At 45.9% G+C, this 22,014-nt stretch overlaps 1 protein-coding gene across 2 annotated transcripts; it reads left to right on the top strand.

Annotated features, from left to right (window-relative positions):
- Positions 1 to 314: 314 nt before the first annotated feature.
- On the top strand, positions 315 to 12,070 carry LOC123161858 (uncharacterized). 2 transcript variants are annotated; one of them, XM_044579683.1, is made up of 8 exons: positions 315 to 428; positions 873 to 976; positions 1,098 to 1,300; positions 5,024 to 5,105; positions 10,628 to 10,735; positions 10,829 to 11,114; positions 11,209 to 11,423; positions 11,516 to 12,070. In XM_044579683.1, exons 1-8 carry the CDS (start codon positions 350 to 352, stop codon positions 11,774 to 11,776), a joined length of 1,338 nt encoding a protein of 445 aa, XP_044435618.1. In that variant the 5' UTR covers positions 315 to 349; the 3' UTR covers positions 11,777 to 12,070. The 2 variants fall into 2 exon arrangements, 1 of the variants encoding a protein (XP_044435618.1); XR_006480925.1 differs by having other exon boundaries at positions 325 to 428; positions 11,321 to 11,423; positions 11,516 to 11,756.
- The last annotated feature ends 9,944 nt before the right edge of the window (positions 12,071 to 22,014 follow it).

Raw genomic sequence — 22,014 nt, 5'->3', positions numbered from 1 at the left:
GGACGCCAGGGCCCCGCCGCCACCTTCCTCGGCGACGCCCCGGGCTTGCCCGGCGGCGGCCTCAGGCGGCGGCGAGGAGGAGGGGAGCAGAAAGGGGAGGCGGCGGAGCTAGGGTTTGGGGCCCCCGAGTCGCCCTAGCAGGAGCGACGCGAGGGGGGGAGGGGGGAACCAGTGTCATAATTAGTAGTAGACAGTTGTGCGTTAGCTAGGCAGCACCGTTGGATTTCTTGTCGTACCAAGATTGGGCAAGAGGTACATGTGGTAGTTTCGGTCTATAAAAAGCAGACGTGAATCCAGACGACAAAGCTAGCTACAAGCCTACAAGCATACCTCGTTCATCTTTGCGGAAATGGAGTCCAGCGCTGTCGCCGATTGTTTGAGAGATAAGTGCATCCTCATCACCGGCTCAACAGGGTACCTCGGGAAATGTATGTTTAACACCTGCCTATATCCTGCATGCATGCGTGAACTGTTGATTCTAAAGAGCATGGTTAATAGTACAACTAAGTATTGGTCGTAAGGAGTTGCCATATCATCTAGAGCTGACCTAATAACCAGCATATAAAGTACAAAATTTTAATTGTGTACTATTTTATTAATAGTTAGTTTACCTTACAATCTCAGAAAGTGTTTTGGGCTCGTACCGCAGCTAACTACTATTTACAACCTTCTTCTCTTCTCTCTCCTCTAACTAAGCAACGATATACTTCATCGATTCCAAAATAGAGGTCGTTTTAGCAAGCTCTTTTAGCTTGCTACAACGACATATATTACGAAACAGAGGGAGTAATATTTAAGTTTTTATAGCTTGTTGATGTCATCTTATTGTATTTTGCTCTAATGATAGCTTCTACCTCGTATCTTACATACAGTGCTAGTGGAGAAGATATTGCGGGTTCAGCCGGTTGTGAAGAAGTTGTACCTACTGGTCCGCGCGCCCGACGCTACGTCTGCTGAGCAGCGTGTCTTGTCCGAGGTACACAATTTGTTTAGCTTATTTCAAATTACTATTAGAGGACATCTATGATTAGATCCTGAGAAATGTCAAACACTCTCACACAATATTTGCTGTGTCCTGTTCTCTTTCGGCGATAAAGGTCATTGGAAAGGATCCCTTCAATCTTCTACGAGAAAAATACGGGATTACTGGCTTCCATAACTTCATCAAAGAAAAGGTAGTACCTCTCGCCGGAGACATCGTGGATGGCTACTTAGGGCTCCACAACTCAAGAGTTCATGCCCTGTCGGAGGAGATTGATGTTATCATCAATGTGGCTGAAACCACTAACTTTTTTGAAAGGTTCGTTCCTTGAATTCTTGGCCCTGATGCACAAAGTTATCTTTGTTTTTTGTGAGAACAATATTACTGGATTTGTTGGTCGATTTTAGTTTTATCCATAAACTTACAATAAAGTCCTTGCAAAGTGCTGGCTGAGCATCTGTGGAGGTACACCTGCTAACTTCGGGAATTAATACGAAATTGCTAGAAAAATAAAAAGCATAACCTTTTACAATATGACTGTATAAATTGGAGGAAAGAAGATAGTATATGCCCCATACAAAAAGAAAAAGTGATACAAACATATATGAATACTCCCTCCGTCCCAAAATACTTGTCGGAGAAATGGATAAAATTGAATGTATCTATAACTAAAATACGTCTAGATTCATCCATTTCTCCGACAAGTATTTTCGGACGGAGGGAGTATAATATAAAATTCAGAGCTTTCACTTTTTTGGTATCAACACGAAACTTTAGATACACAATCTGTCAAATTGTTTTCAGAATACAACAAAAAAAATCTAAAATGAGGTGGGTTTTAGGTCTTCCCGAGCGAAGAAAAACACCTCACTAAACTTTTCTACCTGTATTTAGTACTTCGCTACTTGGAGGACTCTTTAGCTGAAATGTTCAGGTATTTACGGGTAGACTTTTATTTACTTCTGTTTTTGTTTAACAAGTTTTTGAAATACATCAAGAGTTACATATTTTCCAAAATTACAAACAATTTTAAGTATATTAACAATTTTTAATAGGAGTTATAAGTTACACGATTCTTTTAGAAAGATACGCGAATAATTTTAGTTTTACATCAATATTTTTCTAAAATATATGTAGTTTTTTTTAAGAATACGTGAATAAATTTTCAATTACATGTACGCTTTCTAAATACTCATTTTTATGTTAAAGAATATGGAAAATAATAGAAAATTGAGTGCCAAACCTTCAAAAGCCGAAAGAACAAATATAAAGATTGCTAGGGGAATGCTCATTAACCCAAAAACAATGAAGCACAATGCGCATACTCTGTACTGGCCAGCCCATGGAAGAGAGTGCATGTGTGTTTCCCTCCAATTTTGACGCACAGACTATATAGGAGCAATCGGATAGGAGACATCCATGTTATACCCATGCACTAGCCATGTACTAGTCGGATAAGGTTCATGTACTACTCACAGACACGAAAATGTATCCATGCCCTACCCATGCGGGTTGGGTACCTATCGGTACTCATGCCCATGAGTAAAATTGCGATATTTAGTAGTATATATTCTATCCTTGCTGCAAGAAGTACCGCAAGCGCTTAGGCCTGAAGAGGGCAAACTATGATAGATGTTGATGCTTGGATCAGAATCTGTGTACTAGCCTGATCCTCTGGTATGTCTATGAATAGAACAATTACAGTAGTTGTAGTAGAAGACTGCCTTCTAGGTATCTTGGATCATTTAACAGCCGCATCCCAGAAGACCTTAATACCTTTAAGAAGTAGACCAGAGTTGCTGGTTGAACCCTGCCGTATACCAAAGGATTAGTACACTGGGTAGAATGATTCTCCAGGGTTGGAAGTTGCGTGTCATAAGGCTTGTCCAAAAGAGCTTGAAAAGCATCAAGTGCTGATGCCGCCTGATGTACCTGCATTGGTAAACCTTTATTTCCTGGCAAAGAGGCAGTTATTTATATACTTTGGAAGGCACCAGAGAAAACTGAAAATATTGGAATGGTGGCCTGAGGGTGATTACCATCCAGTAGCTCCTGGACGAGACGATGCAAAAAGTTAGTCCTCCGTCCGAAATTACTTGTTGGAGAAATGAATAAAAATGGATGTATCTAGAACTGAAATAAGTCTAGTTACATCCATTTCCCCGACAAGTATTACAGGACGGAGGGACTATTATTTTGAAGTACATTTTTAGAAAAGGATTATTTTGAAGTATATGGTCTATACTAACAATACAATGAGGAGCAAACCATGTTGCTGTAGGAAAAGTGCAGCTAAAAAGGAGATGCATATCATCCTCATGTAGGTTACACCTGCAATAGTTGGAGGCTATCTGCTGGGAGAATCAATCAGCCCTTGTAAAGGAAAAAAAAAACAGCGTGCGATAGCAAAATAGCATCGGCCTTAAATACGCTATTAGCGTGCTATATCGCGCTATTAGCGAGACTTTGACCACCGGTATACTTGTAGTTCACTCCCCTCTGCTACCACATCACCCGATGATCTGTTCCCCCTGTGTATTCGTGCAACATGCAGTTGCTAGATAAATCGTATAGCATTTTATTTCTCTCATACGGGTCTCACACTTACACAAAGCACATGATGCCACTGTACCTGAGTAAATAACATAAAACAACCATAGGATTCCGAAAATATACGGCTTTTAAAAAACTTTCTAATACCTACCACTTCTGTGGTTCGCTCATTCAAAAAACACAAATTGTTCACTTGGAATATTTTAAGCTATGACATATTAGACCCAGTCGTTAGGGCCACATGGGAAATAAACTCACCCGTCCGTGGCCATCTCCTCACCCCGACTATGCCCCCCACCCCTTGCCGGAGCCGACCAACAAGGCTGCCGGACAGGGCCGACGAACACCCTCCCCTCCCCTCCCTAGCCTCCGTCTCTCCTCCATCAACGGAAGCCACCAGCTCGCCGGCTCATGCCTCCATGCCGTGCTTCCATGGCCACAAACAGGAGCATAGCTCCGGGGGCGCCAGTGCACGCAGAGCAGCAATTTAACGGCAGCCGAAAAACGCCCAATGCATGAGCGTGTCCCCGGCGAAGACCTTGTGCCTCCCTGCGTCCCGCACGGGCTCGCCATGGACCAAGCTGCCCATGCTCCCTTCGAGGCGGGGAACAGATTGCCGCAGTGCTAGCTTGTGTGTAGGGGCTCCTCCTGGGCCTGACACCCACTGAGCCTCGCCCTGACGCCCAGATGTGTTGTTCGTCAGCTCCGGCGACAAGCTCTCCGACAGCGGGCCAAGCGTGCGGGTGGTTCATTTTGCAGGGACACTTGCATTTTTCTTTTTGCAAGTACCTGATTGCTTTTTATAATAAAATTATAGTGACCTGATTACTTTTATTTTTTTACAGGAACCCGATTGCTTAAAAAAAGTATTTCACCCCACCTGTCATAACCTCGCAACGGTCAACCTAACGGTCAAAGCTAATGGTGTTGACTTTTATGTCATGTCAGACCTGATGAGTGGACCCAATCTTTCATAATCACGATTAAGATTAACAAATAGTCATTAGTGCAATATGGTAGTTTATTAAAATAGCGAACCACCGAAGTGGTAGGTATTTGGATTTTCCAAAAAGCGGTAGTTTCCAGAATCCTAGCCTGAATTGTGGTAGTTTTATTCTATTTACTCACTGTACACCCTGCACTCTTCAATTCATATACCACTACTCTCCTCCTCGTCAATTGAAAATTTAAGTAGATTACTGTTAGTTTCAATGAATTATGATGGACATTGTTGAGACTAGCATGATTCTAATATGTTGGCATTACTTACCAATGAGCTTTGAAGATAAAACTGGCCTTAACACTATTTTAGAGTAGTAATACCCAAGCTTGAGACAATAACATGATTGCAATAAAAAATAAATTAATATAGCAACTCTACATGACTACAATTGACAGAACAGGATATGCGTCTCACATTTCAAGTAATAAAATTAGTAGCATCTCATCTTTTCACAAATTAGTTAACAAACTGATACATTTTTCCAGGATAATGGACGCTCTCATTGCCGCCTACAATGAACAAGCATTGCCATGTTTCATTCGCAACCGGGATGACATAATCAATGTGGTGAGTATATTCTACGTTACTAGCCTAATGAGCAACAATGGCATAACTAGGAAAATTATAATATTGCTAGTAGTATGTGTGCGAGAGCGGAAACATCTTAACCTCGGTGCGAGGGGACATGTTGCATGTTATAGGCAGGGGCGCAGGATCCCTGAAGCGCATACAACGATAGTTAAGATATTACAGGAGAGTTGGAGAAGAAGAGACAAGGGGATAGAGTAGGTTACAAGAGATAGTACTTGAACTAACTACCTAGCTTATCTCTACCTCCTGGAACACACGCTGGACTCCTCCTTCGGTCTCCTCCTTCGGCGTACATATGTAATGTGACATGATGTTTAACACCCTCCCTTAATCACAACTTCGTCAAGTTGAGATTATGTTTGAAGTCTTCAAAGCTTCTTGTAGGTAATGGTTTTGTGAATCCATCTGCAATTTGATCTCTAGAATGCACAAACCGAATATCAAGTTGCTTCTCTCACAAAGTGGAAATCTATCTCAATATGCTTTGTCCTGGCATGAAAGACTGGATTAGCAGATAAATATGTAGCACCCAGGTTATCACACCACAAGCATGGAGCTTGAGTACTTTTGACACCAAGTTCCTTCAACATGGACTGTACCCAAATAATCTCAGTTGTGGCATTTGCTAGTGCCTTATACTCTGCCTCTGTGCTGGACCTGGAAACCGTGGCTTGTTTTCTTGCACACCATGATATTAAGTTTGGTCCAAAAAAGATTGCAAAGCCACCAGTAGACATTCTATCATCCAGACAACCTGCCCAGTCAGAGTATGAAAAAACACTCACAAGTGTAGATGATGACTTGCTGAAATTCAAACCAATGTTTGCAGTATTCTTAACATAACGAACAATAAGTTTTGCAGCAGTCCAATGAACTGTAGTGGGTGCATGAAGAAACTGACAAACTTTGTTGACAGCAAATGAGATATCAGGTCTAGTAAGTGTGAGATATTGGAGTGCACCTACTAAACTTCTATACTTCGTACTATCATCTTGATCTAAAAGTTGTCCTTCCGTGAGAGATAATTTTTCTGAACTTGACATAGGAGTGGGTGAGGGCTTACAACCTTAAAGACCTACCTTTTTTCCCAGATTTCCTGCATACTTCTCCTGAGAGAGATGAAGTCCATCCTCATGCTTCTTTACCTCAATCCCTAGGAAATAGTGCAAGTCTCCAAGATCCTCGAGAGCAAACTCTGTACTGAGATATTTTAAAAGTCCTGTGATAGCCTCATCTAATGAGCTAGTAACGATGATACCATCAACATATATAAGTACAAATATATATGTGTTATACTTGTTTTAAATGAACAGTGAGGTGTCAGACTTAGAAGGAACAAAAGCAAGTGTTTGCATCTTGTGACTTAGACGTGAATACCATGCCCTTGGAGCTTGCGTCAACCCATATAATGATTTGTCAAGTTTGCATATATAAGAGGGAACATTTTTGTTCACAAACCCAGGAGGTTGCTTCATGTACACTTCCTCTTCCAAAACACCATGGAGAAACACGTTCTGTACATCTAGTTGCCTGAGACTCCAGCCCCTGGTAATAGCAATAGACAAAACGAGACGAACAGTGGCAGCTTTTACAACAGGACTAAACGTGTCCTCGTAGTCTATGCCATACCGTTGTTTGAATCCCTTTGCAACTAATCTAACTTTGTAACGGTCAATGGTTCGATCTGACTTTCTTTTAATTCTGAAGACCCACTTGCAGTCAATGAGATTTTTACCTTTCTGTGGAGGAACCAAATACCATGTTTTATTCTTCTGTAGTGCCACAGATTCTTCATTCATGGCCTTTTTCCACTTCTCATCACCCAAGGCTTCCTCAATGGTGTGTGGTTCACCTGGTTCACCTGTAGAACATACCATGCCATACTTTGTAACATGCTTGTAGTTAATAGGTTTTATTACCCCACTTTTGTAGATGTGTGCATCACGGAGATGATGTAGCTGTTGTTTCTGCCACAGAAGATCATATGGCAGAAGTTGAACCAGTAGCAGCCGCCAAGTCCTCCTGAGCCGGATCTTCTGTGGCGTTGGAGGGCGCAGACGCCGTAGCCGGGGCAGAAGATCCCGCCTCGCGGGCCTCATCATTGGCGCAGGATTGGGTGGGCCGCGTATCAGCACGGGATCCCGCGCCGGTCGGGCCTGCAGCAGTCGGGTGGCGTAGGTCGCGTCGTTTGTAGCAGACCGGCTGAGCCGGAAACCGAGCCGCCGAAGGTCCAGTGGCGGTGCGCCACCTGTCATCGCCTGATTGGCGTGGGGCGGAGGAGGTGTGTTCCCCAGCCACAGAGCGCCACCACCACTAGCGCCGCCGGACCTGCCCTTGCCATGAGAAGGACCGCGGTAGCGAGAGCCGCCGCCACGACCACGGGAAGCAAGGTTGGCGGAGGATTTGAAGCCGCCGCCGCCAGAGTTCTGGAATTGCGCCATGCGCTAGTCAAAGTTGTTGAGCATGGAGAAGATTCGTCAAGGGAGGCAGGGCTGACGCGCGTGTTGAGGGCGGAGACGAGGGGCTGGTACTCCAGATCCAGCCCGTGGAGGATGTACGAGATCAGTTCATCGTCTTGGATGGGTTTGCCGGCTGCAGCCAGCTCGTCCGCGAGGCTTCGCATGGTGGCGAAGTAGGCGGCGGCGGACTGGTTGCCCTTCTGCGCGTTGATGAGCGAGGTACGGATGTTGTTGACGCGGCTCAGCGACTGCGACGAGTACATGCCCGCCAGCGTCGTCCAGGGCGCATGCGCCGTGGTGACCGTGGTCACCGTGATGAGCACCTCTTTGGAGAGGTTGCTCAGCAGGTAGCTGAGCACCTGCTGGTCCTCCCTGACCCAGATGCGGTGGAGAGGGTTGGGCACAAAGGTCTCCTTGTCGTCCTTGTCCTTGGCGGCTTGGAGCTTGGCCGGCTACGGCGAGGTGCCATCAACATAGCTGAAGACACCGGCGCCACGCAGCTGTGGCGTGATCTGTGTGCGCCATAGCACGTAGTTTGTGCGGGAGAGTGTCTCGATCACCTGCCCACTGAGGCTAGGGTGAGATGCACCGGAGGAGGAAGACATGCTCGTTGGCAAGGCTGGAATCAAGAGAAAACTAGATGGGAAGTAGGATGGCTCTAATTACCATGTGCGAGAGCGAAAACGTCTTAACCTCGGTGCGAGGGGACGTGTTGCATGTTATAGACAGGGGCACAGGATCCCTGAAGCGCATACAATGATAGTTCAGATATTACAGGAGACTTGGAGAAGAAGAGATAAGGGGATAGAGTAGGTTACAAGAGATAGTATTTGAACTAACTACCTAGCTTATCTCTACCTCCTGGAACGCACGCAGGACTCCTCCTTGGGTGTACATATGTAACGTGACATGATGTTTAACAGTATGTATTGGTGAACCACATGATTGATTAAACTAGACCTGTATAGATATCAGCAGACATAGGCATAATTGCAACACTTGTGGCCATGGCTGTTTACTGGAACGATAACCACTACTAGGAAAGTGCTGATAGGTGGGACGTAATGGTCAATACCTTTGAGCGCGCCATTGGTAATCTGGCAAAATATCAATGGCGGGCGGCAACTAGGGCCCGCCAATGGGCACATCTGCCAAAATACAAGTTTTTTTTAGAGAAGGAGGATCACCTCCGGCCTTTGCATCTGAGACAGTAAGTCTGAAGCCACCGTCTAGGCGACAACTGTCGCTACTCCTATCCAGCTGATGAAGGGATATTGATAGTCCGGGCCTAATACCATAGACCTCGCAGCCAAGCCTAACATCTAAAGCCTGAGGCCCCAACCGAGCCTCGCAGCCAAGCCACGCCGTCTATGGGGCACACACCGGTCCGCTGCACTCTCGGAGGCCACCGCCGCCAACTGCCACTACTCCATCTTTAGAGCTGTACTGACGCATCATCCTTGCCCGGTCTAACTACCGTCAACGCCACCACGGTGCCCAACGACACCACCACCCTGCGCGCGAACTGCCGAGCATGCCAGTACTCCTCAACACCATGCCGCCAAGTACCACAAGCCGACACAACTTGAAGTCTCTGAAAGATCTGTCGTCCGTAGCACCTGCTGACCAGGAATGACAAAGCGTAGCACCTGTCGGCCAGGCATGACTTGACATCTCCATTGAAACTCCGTGCAAGACAAAGCCGCTCCACCTCCTGCCTCTGACCACCAGCACTGCTCCACAAACGATGCTCCCAAGAGAGAAACGCCACCGTAATGCCGCCATCGTCCGATATGGAAGACCAGATCCTAGGGTTTCCCCCAGAGCAGTACGAGCGGGTCGACATACGTCACACAATGATGCCTTCATCAAGGTAACGACATAGAATGCTGCCATCATCCGCCGCCGGCTCGGTTTTCACCGGCAACTATGTCTCCCCGACTTGCAGCTAGTACTGGATCACTGATCCGGAGATTCGAACACCCAGCCATAGGTCGACCACTTATGACGGAAGAGATGACCACCACCGCCGGTCGCATCGGTCAGAACAGATCTGACCGGAGGTGCCGCCGACGAGACCACCGGGCCCTCCATGCTGCCGCCGCCGATCTAAAGGCGGTGTGCGTGACACCGCAGCCTAGCTGGTCGCCGCCGCCAACCGAAAAGGTCGGCCGCTGCGCCCGCAGCCCACGCCGCCGTCCGTGGCTGGGTTGCCCACCGTGCCTAGCCGCCGCCGTCCGAGGACAGGCCAGCCGCCCGACACCTGCCGCAGCCATCCGCCGTGTCGCAGAACCCAGATCGGCCGCGCCGCCACACGCCTAGGGGTCCCGCCCCAACCAGAAGACGCGTGAGAGAGGAGATCCCCCGCCACCACCGTCGGCCCCCGGGCTTAGCCCGGCGGCGTCCCCCGGCGACGGTCGAGGGAGATGAGGAGGGAGTTCGCGGCAGCGGCGGCTAGGTTTCTTGGTTCCACCTGAGTCGCCCTAGGGGAAGGGCGACGCGGGGCTATCGTCATGTTTCCGCCACCGGAAATACAAGTGCCAAAATACAAGTGCTTGACATTGACATCATAGTACCCATGACCGGCGGTGGGGGACACCGACCGCCACTGGTGATCTGGTCCGAGGTATGTCATGGTTACGAGTGGGTCAAACTTAATAGTAGCAGGCGATAAATGCTGCCCTCCATTGATATCTATAGCTGTCTTGGCGGGCATCATTCCTCAACTACCATTGAAAATATGGGCCAGACTTGGCCCCAAGTTAGCTGTGTGGTAGGCACTACCTCTGGCGGGCTCGTAGGTCGGCCCGCCACTAGTATAATATTAGGTCTTCCGTTCCACGTATTCAAAATGATTGCCAACGTTTAGTTTGAAACACTGATTTCTTTCGGCTTCATCAAATTTCTAACACTCAGTATGTCTATTTTTTTTAGAAAAATTCATGCAAGTTTTTCTTGTGAATTTAATTTTGTAGAATTATTTATACTTATTATTCGCAACTTTTAATATGATCTAAAGATCTATCATTGTCAATGTAGCAAATGGAGAGCCCCAACTCTTTGGACACAAGGAGTTTGTGCGCCGATGATGGATTTGACAACAATTGCTTCTACCTGACGCTTACAGAGGACTTCAAAATTATGACGGTCTATTTTATGAATTACTGCATATTTCATTTGTAAGTATTTATTAAAAATTCTAACAGGCAAAACTTTTCTTTTATCTTTAATTTTGATCAGTGCATCCCTTGCTTTGCAAGGGCTGAACTACTAAAGAAGCTGAACGTCACGAGGGATGAGGAGAGCACCACTACTGCCTTCGTCAAGATCAAACAGGGCTTCTATTTCAAGGTTATGATCCAAAATGAGAAAGATCAAACCTTTTTCGGTTTCCATTGTCTTAATTGGAGAGACTTTGCTAAAGCTTACAAATTGGAGGATGGGACGGAACTGTCCCCGGATATTGGCCAACAAACTAATGGTGACATCTGGGTAGATTTGGATAAGCTTCCAATGATTCCTCCATGTAAGTTTTGTGTTAAACATACATGGAAACCTTTATATTACTCAACATTAGTTGCTGATTGTAACTATAATATTGCTTGTACACAATTGGGAAGGTTATTTACGAGTGCCAAGAGAAACTCAGAGGATGGTAGACAACATTTTTTATACTGCTGGCACCATAGTTACTTTGGAGGAGATGAACGAAGTCATACGATTTCTGGACAGTATGGATGCAGGCATGAGGCATTACCGTGCTGGAAAAAGTGTTGGACCATACGTGCCACTAGCTCACACATTGGGCATGAAGAATATTCAGAAGAAGTACCTGGTAAGAATTATATCCAGTTTCGTGTTCATATCCTCTTGATAAATTAACTAGAATTCCTATGACTATGTTGTAATGACGTTCCTTTGCAATAGGAAATCCCAACACCCTGTGTGCCTCAGCAAATGGCTGCTAATGGTGATATGCGAATTATTGTCCATGACAAGACAAACTTCACATGCACCTACTCGACTTCAGCAGACAATGGATGCATCCTCGTAAATGGGTGGAAGCAACTTCTTGAGACCTACCACGTTGAAATAGGAGATAGGCTGATCGCCGTGCTACACCATGGACCTCGAGGGCCTTTTTTATTTCTCACCTCCATATTTGAGGGTGTTTTAGAGTGTCATTAAACTGAACATGATCTACAAATAAACTTAAAGATGCTTTATGGTTATACCTGGTGTTGAACGCCTTTTATGTATGGTTAAACTTAAATGTGATTTATGGTTTTTAAATCTAGTGTTAAACATAGTGCAAACTATTTACGGATACAACTGAAAGACACATTTGTGCCGCCATGGCAGCATAAATTAGGAAAATAGCTCATTTTTGCTGCCATTGTAACATTTATGAGCAAACCTACAACATGTATTCCTATGTAGCAAAACATTACTGAGTAACTATCTTCTATGTGATTGGCATCAGCAAATGTTGCACACCCATTCTTTCGGATGATTCCGGTCCTAAATTCAACATGATATATGTTACCATCATGGGCTTCTAGTTTAATCATATACGTTACCACTTCTCAAACTAGAACCTCCTAATGGTAACATATACCATGTTGGACTTATGAAAAAAATTATCCTCAACTATGGATGAGTGAAAATATCGATGTTAATTGAGTAGAAGAGAATTACTGTTTGTGGTTCAATACTTAGTAAAAATCAGTTATAGGATTGCTCATAATTGTTGCCATCGTCTGGTCGGCAGCGTATATTCGTGAGAGGTAGGGACAATATGGTTAATCACATTACAAATGATTGTATCCCAAATGGGATAGTGGTTCTACCGATGTGGTAGTGCCACAGATGCAGTAAGTTTAAATAACCGAACACTACTAGGGAAAAGCCTAGCAGTAGCGCGGGTCTAATGCCTGTCAATAGCGCGGGGAACAACGCTACTGTTACGGCGCTACAACTAACGTTTAGCAGTAGCGCGGCTTGACACGCGCTATGCTATACCTACTTAGCAGTAGCGCTTCCCTTACCAGCACTACTGCTAAGTGCTTTAGCAGTAGCGTTTTCCTATCCAGCGCTAAAGAGCACTACTACTATATTTTCTCATTTTTTTTTGCTGCGTATTTGCGATGTTTTTGTACAGGTTTTAAACAGTATTCTAATCATATCATAAACATGCAATATGCTCATCATATCATACACATAATAGTCTCGTCATATCATCCAACACAAATCATGTCGTCACATCATAATCATGATATAGCTATACAAGTTACATGACATGTCTCATCATACATAATGTAGTACTTCTTGAGGCGTCAGTTCGTATCCCTCTCTCGCACTAGCATGAACCTAAACTAACTACTGGCTGTCGCTCGGAAACCGGTACACCTGGGCCTAACACTCCGGCGACTCGTCGTTTACTCCTGGCATAGCACTTCTTCGCCATCGATGATCTATGCACCTCCATCGTCACATGAGTCGATGATATGGAATATATATAGTTGAGCAACAGAAAGAGACAGACTTGACAAAAATAGAAGCAACATATCATAAGCATAAATAAGAAAGTTCATCGTACACAAAATGCCCTAACTAGAGTGATCTTCGCTAGTTGAGGAGGACGGTTTAATTACATCACAAATAAAGTATCGTCGTGCATAACTCAAAGTTTCGTCATAGAGAAATTATGGACTAAATGGACACTTTGTTATATATTGTCAATCACTCCAACATGTCATGCCATCCATCCAAGTCAGGGAAGATAGTCCCTGAGAGAAGTGAAAGGCTTCATGTTGTGAGCCGATACGCGTGTTCGGACGTCTTCCGGCGACATTTTCCATTCTTTGTAGAACATCCCTGTTTTTCCAACGACCTCCTTCATGATGATTTGGGAAAGTTCACGCTGGATGTGATAGAACTCAGCTCCAAGTCGATGATCCAGGATATCTGCTAGGTTGTTTGCCCATTGCAGAATATGGGCATCGCTGGATCTAGGTGACATGCGAAGGTTCTGCTGATCCCGTCTGTACTCTAGCAAGTGATGGAGGACATAGAATCCATCACTAAGAGTATCACTCGGTTGCTGGATGCAGCAGAAGTTGGTCTTATGGCCGAAGGCGGGCGCGCGGTTCCTTGTCCTCCTGGTCTTGATCTCTCCACCCCGTACGCTGTACCTCAAGATAGCACTGTCGAGAACAGACCTGATGTGGGTGTAATCCTTTTTCTTCAGGTTCTTCGACGATTCCAAGAAAAGAGCGTGGGAGAATCAGGGGTAAAGGATGATGAGGACAACACGCCCGCCGCTGCGCAAAATAAGTACACCTCAAATTAGCCTCCACGCGTGCAGATGAATGATTGAAATCGAAGGAAAGTATCTGCAGATGACTTATATGGGATGATAAGGCACGAGAATCGTCTCGTTCTCCTTATTGGCGACCATGAAATCGGTGATGTGGTCCCTCGCGTATACATGGTGCTCTGGTGGTATTACTCGAATGAAGTACCACCTTGCAAATATCAAGTATCAAAATGTCGTTTTGTGCCAACAAGTTCCGGCTGATGTGAAGCAAGAGATGAGGGAGCTGATCTCAAGGAAAGATGAAGCAAAGGAAAAGAAGGCCAAGAAGTGATGTCACTTCGGATGGAGATGATGCTAGGGCCACTGATGAAGATGACATCTTGGTTGGTGATAGTGGGGGTGGTTTGCTTGTATTATAAGGGAAACGATGGAGTAAGGGTAACACATATGGTTCTATGGATAAGTTTTGCACCAAGTCAACAGAAGAGGTTGTGGCCGCAAGGAAGGGGGAAGGCTTTTCTACAAAGTTGCGATCCAAGTTGTCCACTCAAAGAAAGGAATAGAAGCGGGTTCGTGCTTGTGAGTATGTTTGTCAGTTCTTCTATGAAGCCGGAATTGCCCACAATGCAGTCCTGCTTCCAAGCTTTGAACTTATGCTTGAAGCGGTTGGTGCGTTCGGGACAGACAGGAAAGGCCCCACTCCTTATGAAATGGGTGGCCCTTACTTGCAGAAGAGCAAGAAGAAAGTCGAGGAAGGATTTGCTGGACATAAAGAAGCATGGAAGCTCACTAGATGTACCGTCATGACAGATGCATGGACAGACAAAAGAGGAAGGGGAGTGATGACTTTGGTAGTTCATAGTGCCTATTGTGTTATATTTGTTGATTCTGTGGACTGTTCAGATGTGAGAAAAGATGGCAAGATAATATTTGAGCTTGTTGATAGATGCATAGAAGAAATTGGGGAGAAGAATGTAGTTCAAGTTGTAATGGATAATGCCTCAGTCAATATAGCAGCAGCAGCGATGATGAAAGTGAAGCTGCCCTCCCTATTTTGGAATGGTTGTGCAGCCCACACAATTGATTTGATGTTGGAGGACATAGGGAAGCTTCCTATAATCGATCAAACCATTGCCAAAGGAAAGCATGTGGCTGTGTTCATTTATGCGCATACAAGAGTTTTGGCATTGATGAGAAAATTTCTTGTAAAAGACCTAGTCCGCTCTGGTATTACTAGGTTTGCACCAGCATATTTGAACTTGAAGAGTTTGCAGGGCAACAAAAAAGAGCTACAAAAGTTGTTCAGGTCCGATGAACTCAATGAAATGGACCACCTAAGAAAGGCAAAGGGGAAGAACGCAGCTAAAATCATTCGCTCGGAATTTTTTTGGAAAGCAGTAGATACCGCTGTCAATTTCTTTGAGCCATTGGCAAATGTTTTGAGGAGGATGGATAGCGATGTTCCGGCAATGGGTCTTCTTCATGGTTGTATGTTGGATGCAAAGAAAGAGATCTCCGTGAGGTTTGACAATGACAAGTCTCGCTTTCTGGAAGTGTGGGATATCATTGACAAGAGATGGGACAACAAGTTGAAGACTGCATTACATATGGCTGGATACTACTTGAACCCATACTATTATTATCCAAACAAGCTTGATATTGAGATCGATGGTAGTTTCAAAGAAGGGCTGATAACTTGTATTTCAAAGATGGTTGAAGATCCTATCATGCAAGAAGAATTAATCGATGAGACTGACCACTATCATGAGGGGATAGGGTCTTTTGGAAGGGAAATTGCTGTACGTCAAAGGAAAAACAAAAGGTTTGATCCAGGTAATTGGTTGCCTAATTGTTGTTTCTTATTTTGTTATCCTGCCCAAAGTTCCCTAACATGTCCCACTTGTCTTATGTTGAAGCTAAATGGTGGATGAACCATGGGACAATTGCTCCAAAACTAAGGATCTTGGTTGGAAGGATTCTTGGTTTGACATGTAGTTCCTCTGCTTGTGAGACGAACTGGAGTGTATTTGATCTAGTAAGTATATTGTTCCTTCTTTCCACTTAAATGCATTGTTCATTCCATTTTGAAGCCTTTGTGATGCTTTCAATTTCTATATGAACTTAAGTGCAGAACTAGTGATGTTATGCTTGCTGTAGATCTTGAGGTTGAATTTAGATTTATATTTATATTTATCAACTAAACTTCTACTGACCTCTATTATACTTCTTCTATTTATATGGTGATGTTCTGCTTGCTGCAGCCCTTGAGATCTTGATTTGATCATTTTGTAGGTTCACACTCTTCATTTGTTCATTTGGTAGGTTCACACAAAGAGACGCAGCAGGCTGCTGCATGACAAGACAAGTGACCTTGTTTTCATCATGTTAAACCCCAAACTGAAGGACAAGAAAGTAAACAAACGCAAGGACCCCATTGAGAAGCAGGTGGTAGATGTTTTAGAAGATGATGAGAATGAATGGATCACTGGTGTGGTGCCAAATGGTGATGAAGAACAAGTTGAAGGTGAAGATCAAGATCAAGAAATTTCATATGCAAGCCCGCATGCTAGACCAGGAACTTCTGCTATTAATCCACTTAAAAGGAAGAGGGGTGTCTATGGTAAGAAGAAGAAGATGATGATCCCTGTTACTCCTCAAGAAGATCTGCTCTCTGCTTCCTCTGCTTCAGAAAGTGACGACGACAACGAGGACAGGACATGAGTTTTGCTTCTGACATGTAAGCTTGTGGGTTTCTCTATGAAGTTCCTTTTGGCGCTCATGATTCTATCCTTTCCTGTGTGCTTTTGACAAATGAATTCTGAAGACTTTGTGATGCATGTAATGGACTATGGACATGCTGCCGTTGTTACTGAACTTAAGTGCCGAACTGCTGATGTTATGCTTGATGCCGTCTTGAATTTATATTTCTATTGAACCGTTGAACTTGAAAGCTGAATAAAACTATTTCTTATTGATGATTTGGTGCGGCATACAAGAGTATATAAGAGGGTACAAACCGACTTGGGGTAGGGGTACAAAACTGACTTGGACTAGAAGTCGTATACCATAATGACTACTCTAACATCCCCCCGCAGTATCAACGGCAGGCTCGACGACGTTGAGACTGAAACAGATATCCTGAAACGGCTTAGTAGGCAGTGCCTTGGTGAAAATGTCAGCAAACTGAGCCATAGAGGGAACATGAAGCACCCGAACCTGACCAAGAGCAACCTTTTCACGAACAAAATGAATATCAATCTCAATATGCTTTGTGCATCGGTGTTGAACTGGATTGCTGGTCATGTAGACTGCTGATATGTTGTCACAGTAGACAATAGTGGCCTGCTCAATAGGCCTGTGTAGCTCGGAGAGTAACTGCGAATCCAGATTGTATCTGCAACGGCATGTGCCACAGCGCGATACTCAGCCTCTGTCGACGAACGTGAGACTGTAACCTGTCTTTTCGAAGACCAAGAAATCAAATTGTTACCAAGAAAAACACAAAAACCGGAAGTGGACCTTTGAGTGTCAGGACAACCAGCCCAGTCTGCATCAGAGTATGCGGTAAGCGAGTTTGGAGAAGAATTATTGAGGTGGAGACCATGATTGAGAGTTCCTTTTAAATACCGAAGAATGCGTTTAACATGATTATAGTGAGGAACCCGGGGATCATGCATATAGAGACATGCTTGTTGAACAGCAAAAGAGATTTCAGGACGAGTAATGGTGAGATATTGGAGAGCACCTGTTAGGCTACGATAGAGAGTAGGATCGGAAAAGGGTTCACCGGTAGCCGAAAGTTTAAAACTAGTATCGACAGGAGTGCGAGATGATTGACAGTCAAGCATACCAGCACGATTAAGAAGATCAAGAATATACTGGCGTTGGGAAAGAAAAAGGCTGGAGGAATCTCGAACAACAGCAATGCCTATGAAATGATGAAGGAGTCCTAGGTCAGTCATAGAAAATTCAGATCTAAGAAGAGAGACAATATGATCTAAGAACTTTTGAGAGGAGGCGGTAAGAATGATATCATCTACATAGAGAAGTAAATAGGCAGTGTCCGAAGTTTGATGATACACAAAAAGAGAGGTGTCGGAGAGAGATGGAGTGAAGCCTATTGTTTGAATGAAGGAGGAGAAGCGTTGAAACCAAGCTCGTGGGGCCTGGTTAAGACCGTAGAGAGATTTCTGAAGAAGACATACATGATTTGGAAAGGATGGATTTTCAAAACCCAGAGGTTGCTGGCAGTAGACAGTTTCTTGAAGGGAACCATGGAGGAAAGCATTTTTAACATCAAGTTGGTGAATGGGCCATGAAGAGGAGACAGCAACACTAAGAACGGTGCGAATGGTGCTAGGTTTAACAACAGGAGAGAAGGTTTCTTCGTAATCAATTTCTTGTTGCTGAGAAAAGCCACGACAAACCCCCCTGGCTTTATATCGTGAGAGGCTCCCATCGGAGTGGAACTTTTGGCGAAAAATCCATTTGCCAGAAACAATATTTGTATTGGGAGGACGAGGAACAAGTTGCCAGGTGTTGTTTTGAAGTAAAGCATTATATTCTTCTTGCATGGCAGCGGCCCAATTGGGATCAAGTAGAGCAGTTTTGTAATTCTTTGGAAGAGAAGTGAGAGATACGGAGGTATGAAGGTTTAGGCGGTCTTGGGGTTGATGAAATCCTGATTTGGCCCTAGTACGCATGTGATGATCATTAATCGAGGCTGCTGTAGGAATAGCACGAGGGGGTAAGGTGGGTACTGGTGAGTCCGGCGCAGCGGAAGAGTCGGACGAAGGAGTAGGGCTGGGTAGTGGAGTGGGAGTAGGGCTGGGTGGTGGAGTGGGAGTAGGGGCCGGGGGTGTTGGGGCGGGAGCAGGGGTCGGGGGTGTTGTATGGTTGGGATTGGCTATGGTGGGTGTTAATGGTGGTGGTATAAGTTGTGTTCGGCAGGTAGGGGAGTATATAGTTGGAAAGGACGGGGAGAGGGGGTGTTTGCGGAGCTAGGGGTGTTGGATGGTGTAGTAGTGCGTTGTGAGAAAGGAAAAATGTGCTCAGCAAACGTGACATGACGAGAGACATGAACGTGTCCGGTGTGAAGGTCGAGACAGCGATAGCCTTTGTGCTCGTCAGAGAAGCCGAGAAAAGCACATGGGATAGAGCGTGGTGACAATTTATTTGCAGAAGTGGCGTAGGCATTGGGAAAACAGAGACAGCCGAAAACACGAACCGCGGAGTAGTCGGGGTGGGAAAGAAAGAGGGAATAATAGGGAGTAGTGTTGGGTTTAGTTTTGGAAGGTCGAATATTTAGAAGGAAGGTGGCCATGTGTAGGGCTTCAGCCCAAAACTTGGGAGGCATAGATGATTGAATGAGGAGAGTGCGAACTATATCATTGAGGGTGCGAAGAGAGCGTTCTGCTTTACCATTTTGAGGGGAGGTGTAGGGACATGAGAACCTAAGCAGGATGCCATGTTGTAAGAAGAAAGTACGATTTTTAATGTTATCAAACTCGCGACCATTGTCACATTGGATAAAGCGAATTGGGAGGAAGAAGTGAACAGACACATAGCGTTGAAAATTAAGGAAAAGAGAATGGACCTCGGATTTGTTGCGTAGAGGAAAAGTCCAGAAAAAGTGGGTGAAATCATCTAGGATAACAAGGTAGTATTTAAAACCCGAAACACTTGCAATGGGAGAGGTCCATAAATCACAATGTATTAATTCAAAGGGATAAGTGCTACAAGAACTAGAGGAACTAAAGGGAAGACGCACATGTTTGCCTAATTGACAAGACTCGCAAAACACAGAATTATGAGAGTCCCTATTACATGGTATGGTAAATTCACTAAGTATAGAAGCTAAGACGGCGGGGTTGGGATGGCCCAAGCGACGATGCCAGAGATCGACGGAGGCCAGCATGGATGTTGGAGGGGTGGCGGCAGGAACTCCATTAAGAGAATAAAGATCACCGGAGCTATTGAAGCGAGCGATCTTGGCCTTGGTCAGGTAATCCTTCACAGATAAACCAAAAGGGTCAAATTCAGCCGAAACAAGATTGTCGCAAGTAAATTGGCGAACAGAGATAAGATTTTTAATGAGGGCGGGTGCAACTAGAACATCGCGAAATAAAAGAGGTTTGGTGGAAGAGGGAAGTTGAGCCTGACCAACACAATATATAGGAATAGATGATCCATCTCCAAGGATAATGGAAGGGAAAGGAGATTTAGTGCAAGAAGATAACCAATTACTAGATGCAGACATATGACTAGAGGCTCCTGAATCAAAGATCCAATCCGTACCTGAGTTTCCTTGTGCAGCAAAGTTATTCATGGCCTGGAGAAAGGCAGCTTGATCCCAGCTCGGCGTCGCAGGTGAGGGTGGCGTCGGAAGCAGTGCCGGCGGATACGATGGTGAAGGCAGTAGGGCCGGCTGGGGAGTGTAGTAGGCATTGGCCGGCTGTGATGGGGGGTGGCGTCGGGAGCACGGCCGGCTGAGGTGTGTAGTAGGCGCCGCCGTCGGTGCTGTAATGACCATAAGGAGCATACGTCGGGGCGGCGTGATAGGCATTGGCCGGCTGTCGGGGGTTGAGAACCCCGGGAGCACCAGTAGGTGGCCGAAGGCCGGGTTGCCAGGCACCTGAGTATGCCGGCGGAGCACCGAGGGTGGACGGAGCGGACCAGGGCATGGGCCATGCTTGAACAAGCCCCGTCCAAGGATCATGAGGAGGCCGCCATGCAACCGCAGATGGAGCACTGGTGGGTGGTGCAGGACTCGGTGCTGGTGATGTCGTAGGCGGAACCGAACGAGTCGACGGCGGCCTGTAGATAGGGTTTTTGCCGCGGTAGTTCGGACTAGGACGCCAGCCTGGGGGCGGTTGAACAGATGACGATGCGGACGGCCCGGTGGCAGGAGCCGGCCTGGAAGGCGGCGCTGGTGTAGACGGCAGAGGAGGATGAGCCGCAGCATGAAAGACCTTGGGGCGAGAGTCCTTGCGAGCTTGTGTTTCCGCCGCGAGTTGTAGCAAGGAACGAACTTCAGCGAAGGTAGGAGGGGGCCGTATCATCGGTATGAACGAGGCTTGCTTGTCAAAGTCTTCGCTGAGGCCGACGACGACGATATTGATTAGCTGTGAGTCGCTAACTGTATCGCCGAGTTCGCGGAGCTCATCACCAATGGTCTTAACGCGCTGGCAGAACAGGTTCACCGGGGCGTCTCCTTGCACCATATTGCGAAGCTCGGTGTGGAGAGCGTTTTTCCGAGCGTCGGTGTTGCTTTGGAAGAGCTGACGGAGGGAGTGCCAGATATTGGCAGCGCTGGCGCCGTCGTGATCGAGCATGTTGAAGATTTCGGTGGTGATGCGGGTGTAGAACCACTGGACGATCGCAAGATCGTCTTTCAACCATTGCGGATCGTCGGGGCGGGGAAGACAGTTGGCGGCGACATGCGAGCGCAGGTTGCAGCGGCCGAGGTGGAGATCGAAGAGATGTCTCCAATGGTAGTAGTTGTGGGCGGCGAGATCAAGAACTATGGGGATGTAGGGGCTGACGTCGGAGATTGTGTCAGCAAGAGATATTGGTGCGGCGAGGATGGGTGCAGGGTAGTTTTGTGGAGCTATGGTAAGGGCCGAGAGAGAAGCGGCCGCGGCGTTGGCAGCCTTGGCGATGAGTGCGGCCCGGCGCTCGAAGTAGCCGGGCGGCGGCGGCGGCGGTGGCGTTGGCGGAGCCATACCCTAAACCCTGGGACCGGTATCTGATATCATGAAAGCTGAATAAAACTGTTTCTTATTGATGATTTGGTGCGGCATATAAGAGTATGTAAGAGGGTACAAACCGACTTGGGGTAGGGATACAAAACTGACTTGGACTAGAAGTCGTATACCCAGAACTGCTGCAGATCTCTACTATACTTGTTATGTTCGAATTTATATTGAGAATCCTCTGTTTTCTACTGAAAATACCCTGTTTTCGGAGAAAAACATGCACATGTATTAGTATGGACGTGTGATATACATGCACAAGCGCTGTATCGGTGAAATGAGTTAGCGGCCGCTATAGCCGGCGATAGCGGCTGTAGCGTTGGCACAGAGCCAGCCCCTAAATGCCTTAGCCC

The sequence above is a fragment of the Triticum aestivum genome, chromosome 1D (assembly GCF_018294505.1).
Source record: "Triticum aestivum cultivar Chinese Spring chromosome 1D, IWGSC CS RefSeq v2.1, whole genome shotgun sequence".
Lineage (NCBI taxonomy): Eukaryota > Viridiplantae > Streptophyta > Magnoliopsida > Poales > Poaceae > Triticum > Triticum aestivum.
This window is presented reverse-complemented; position numbering and strand designations above follow the sequence as displayed.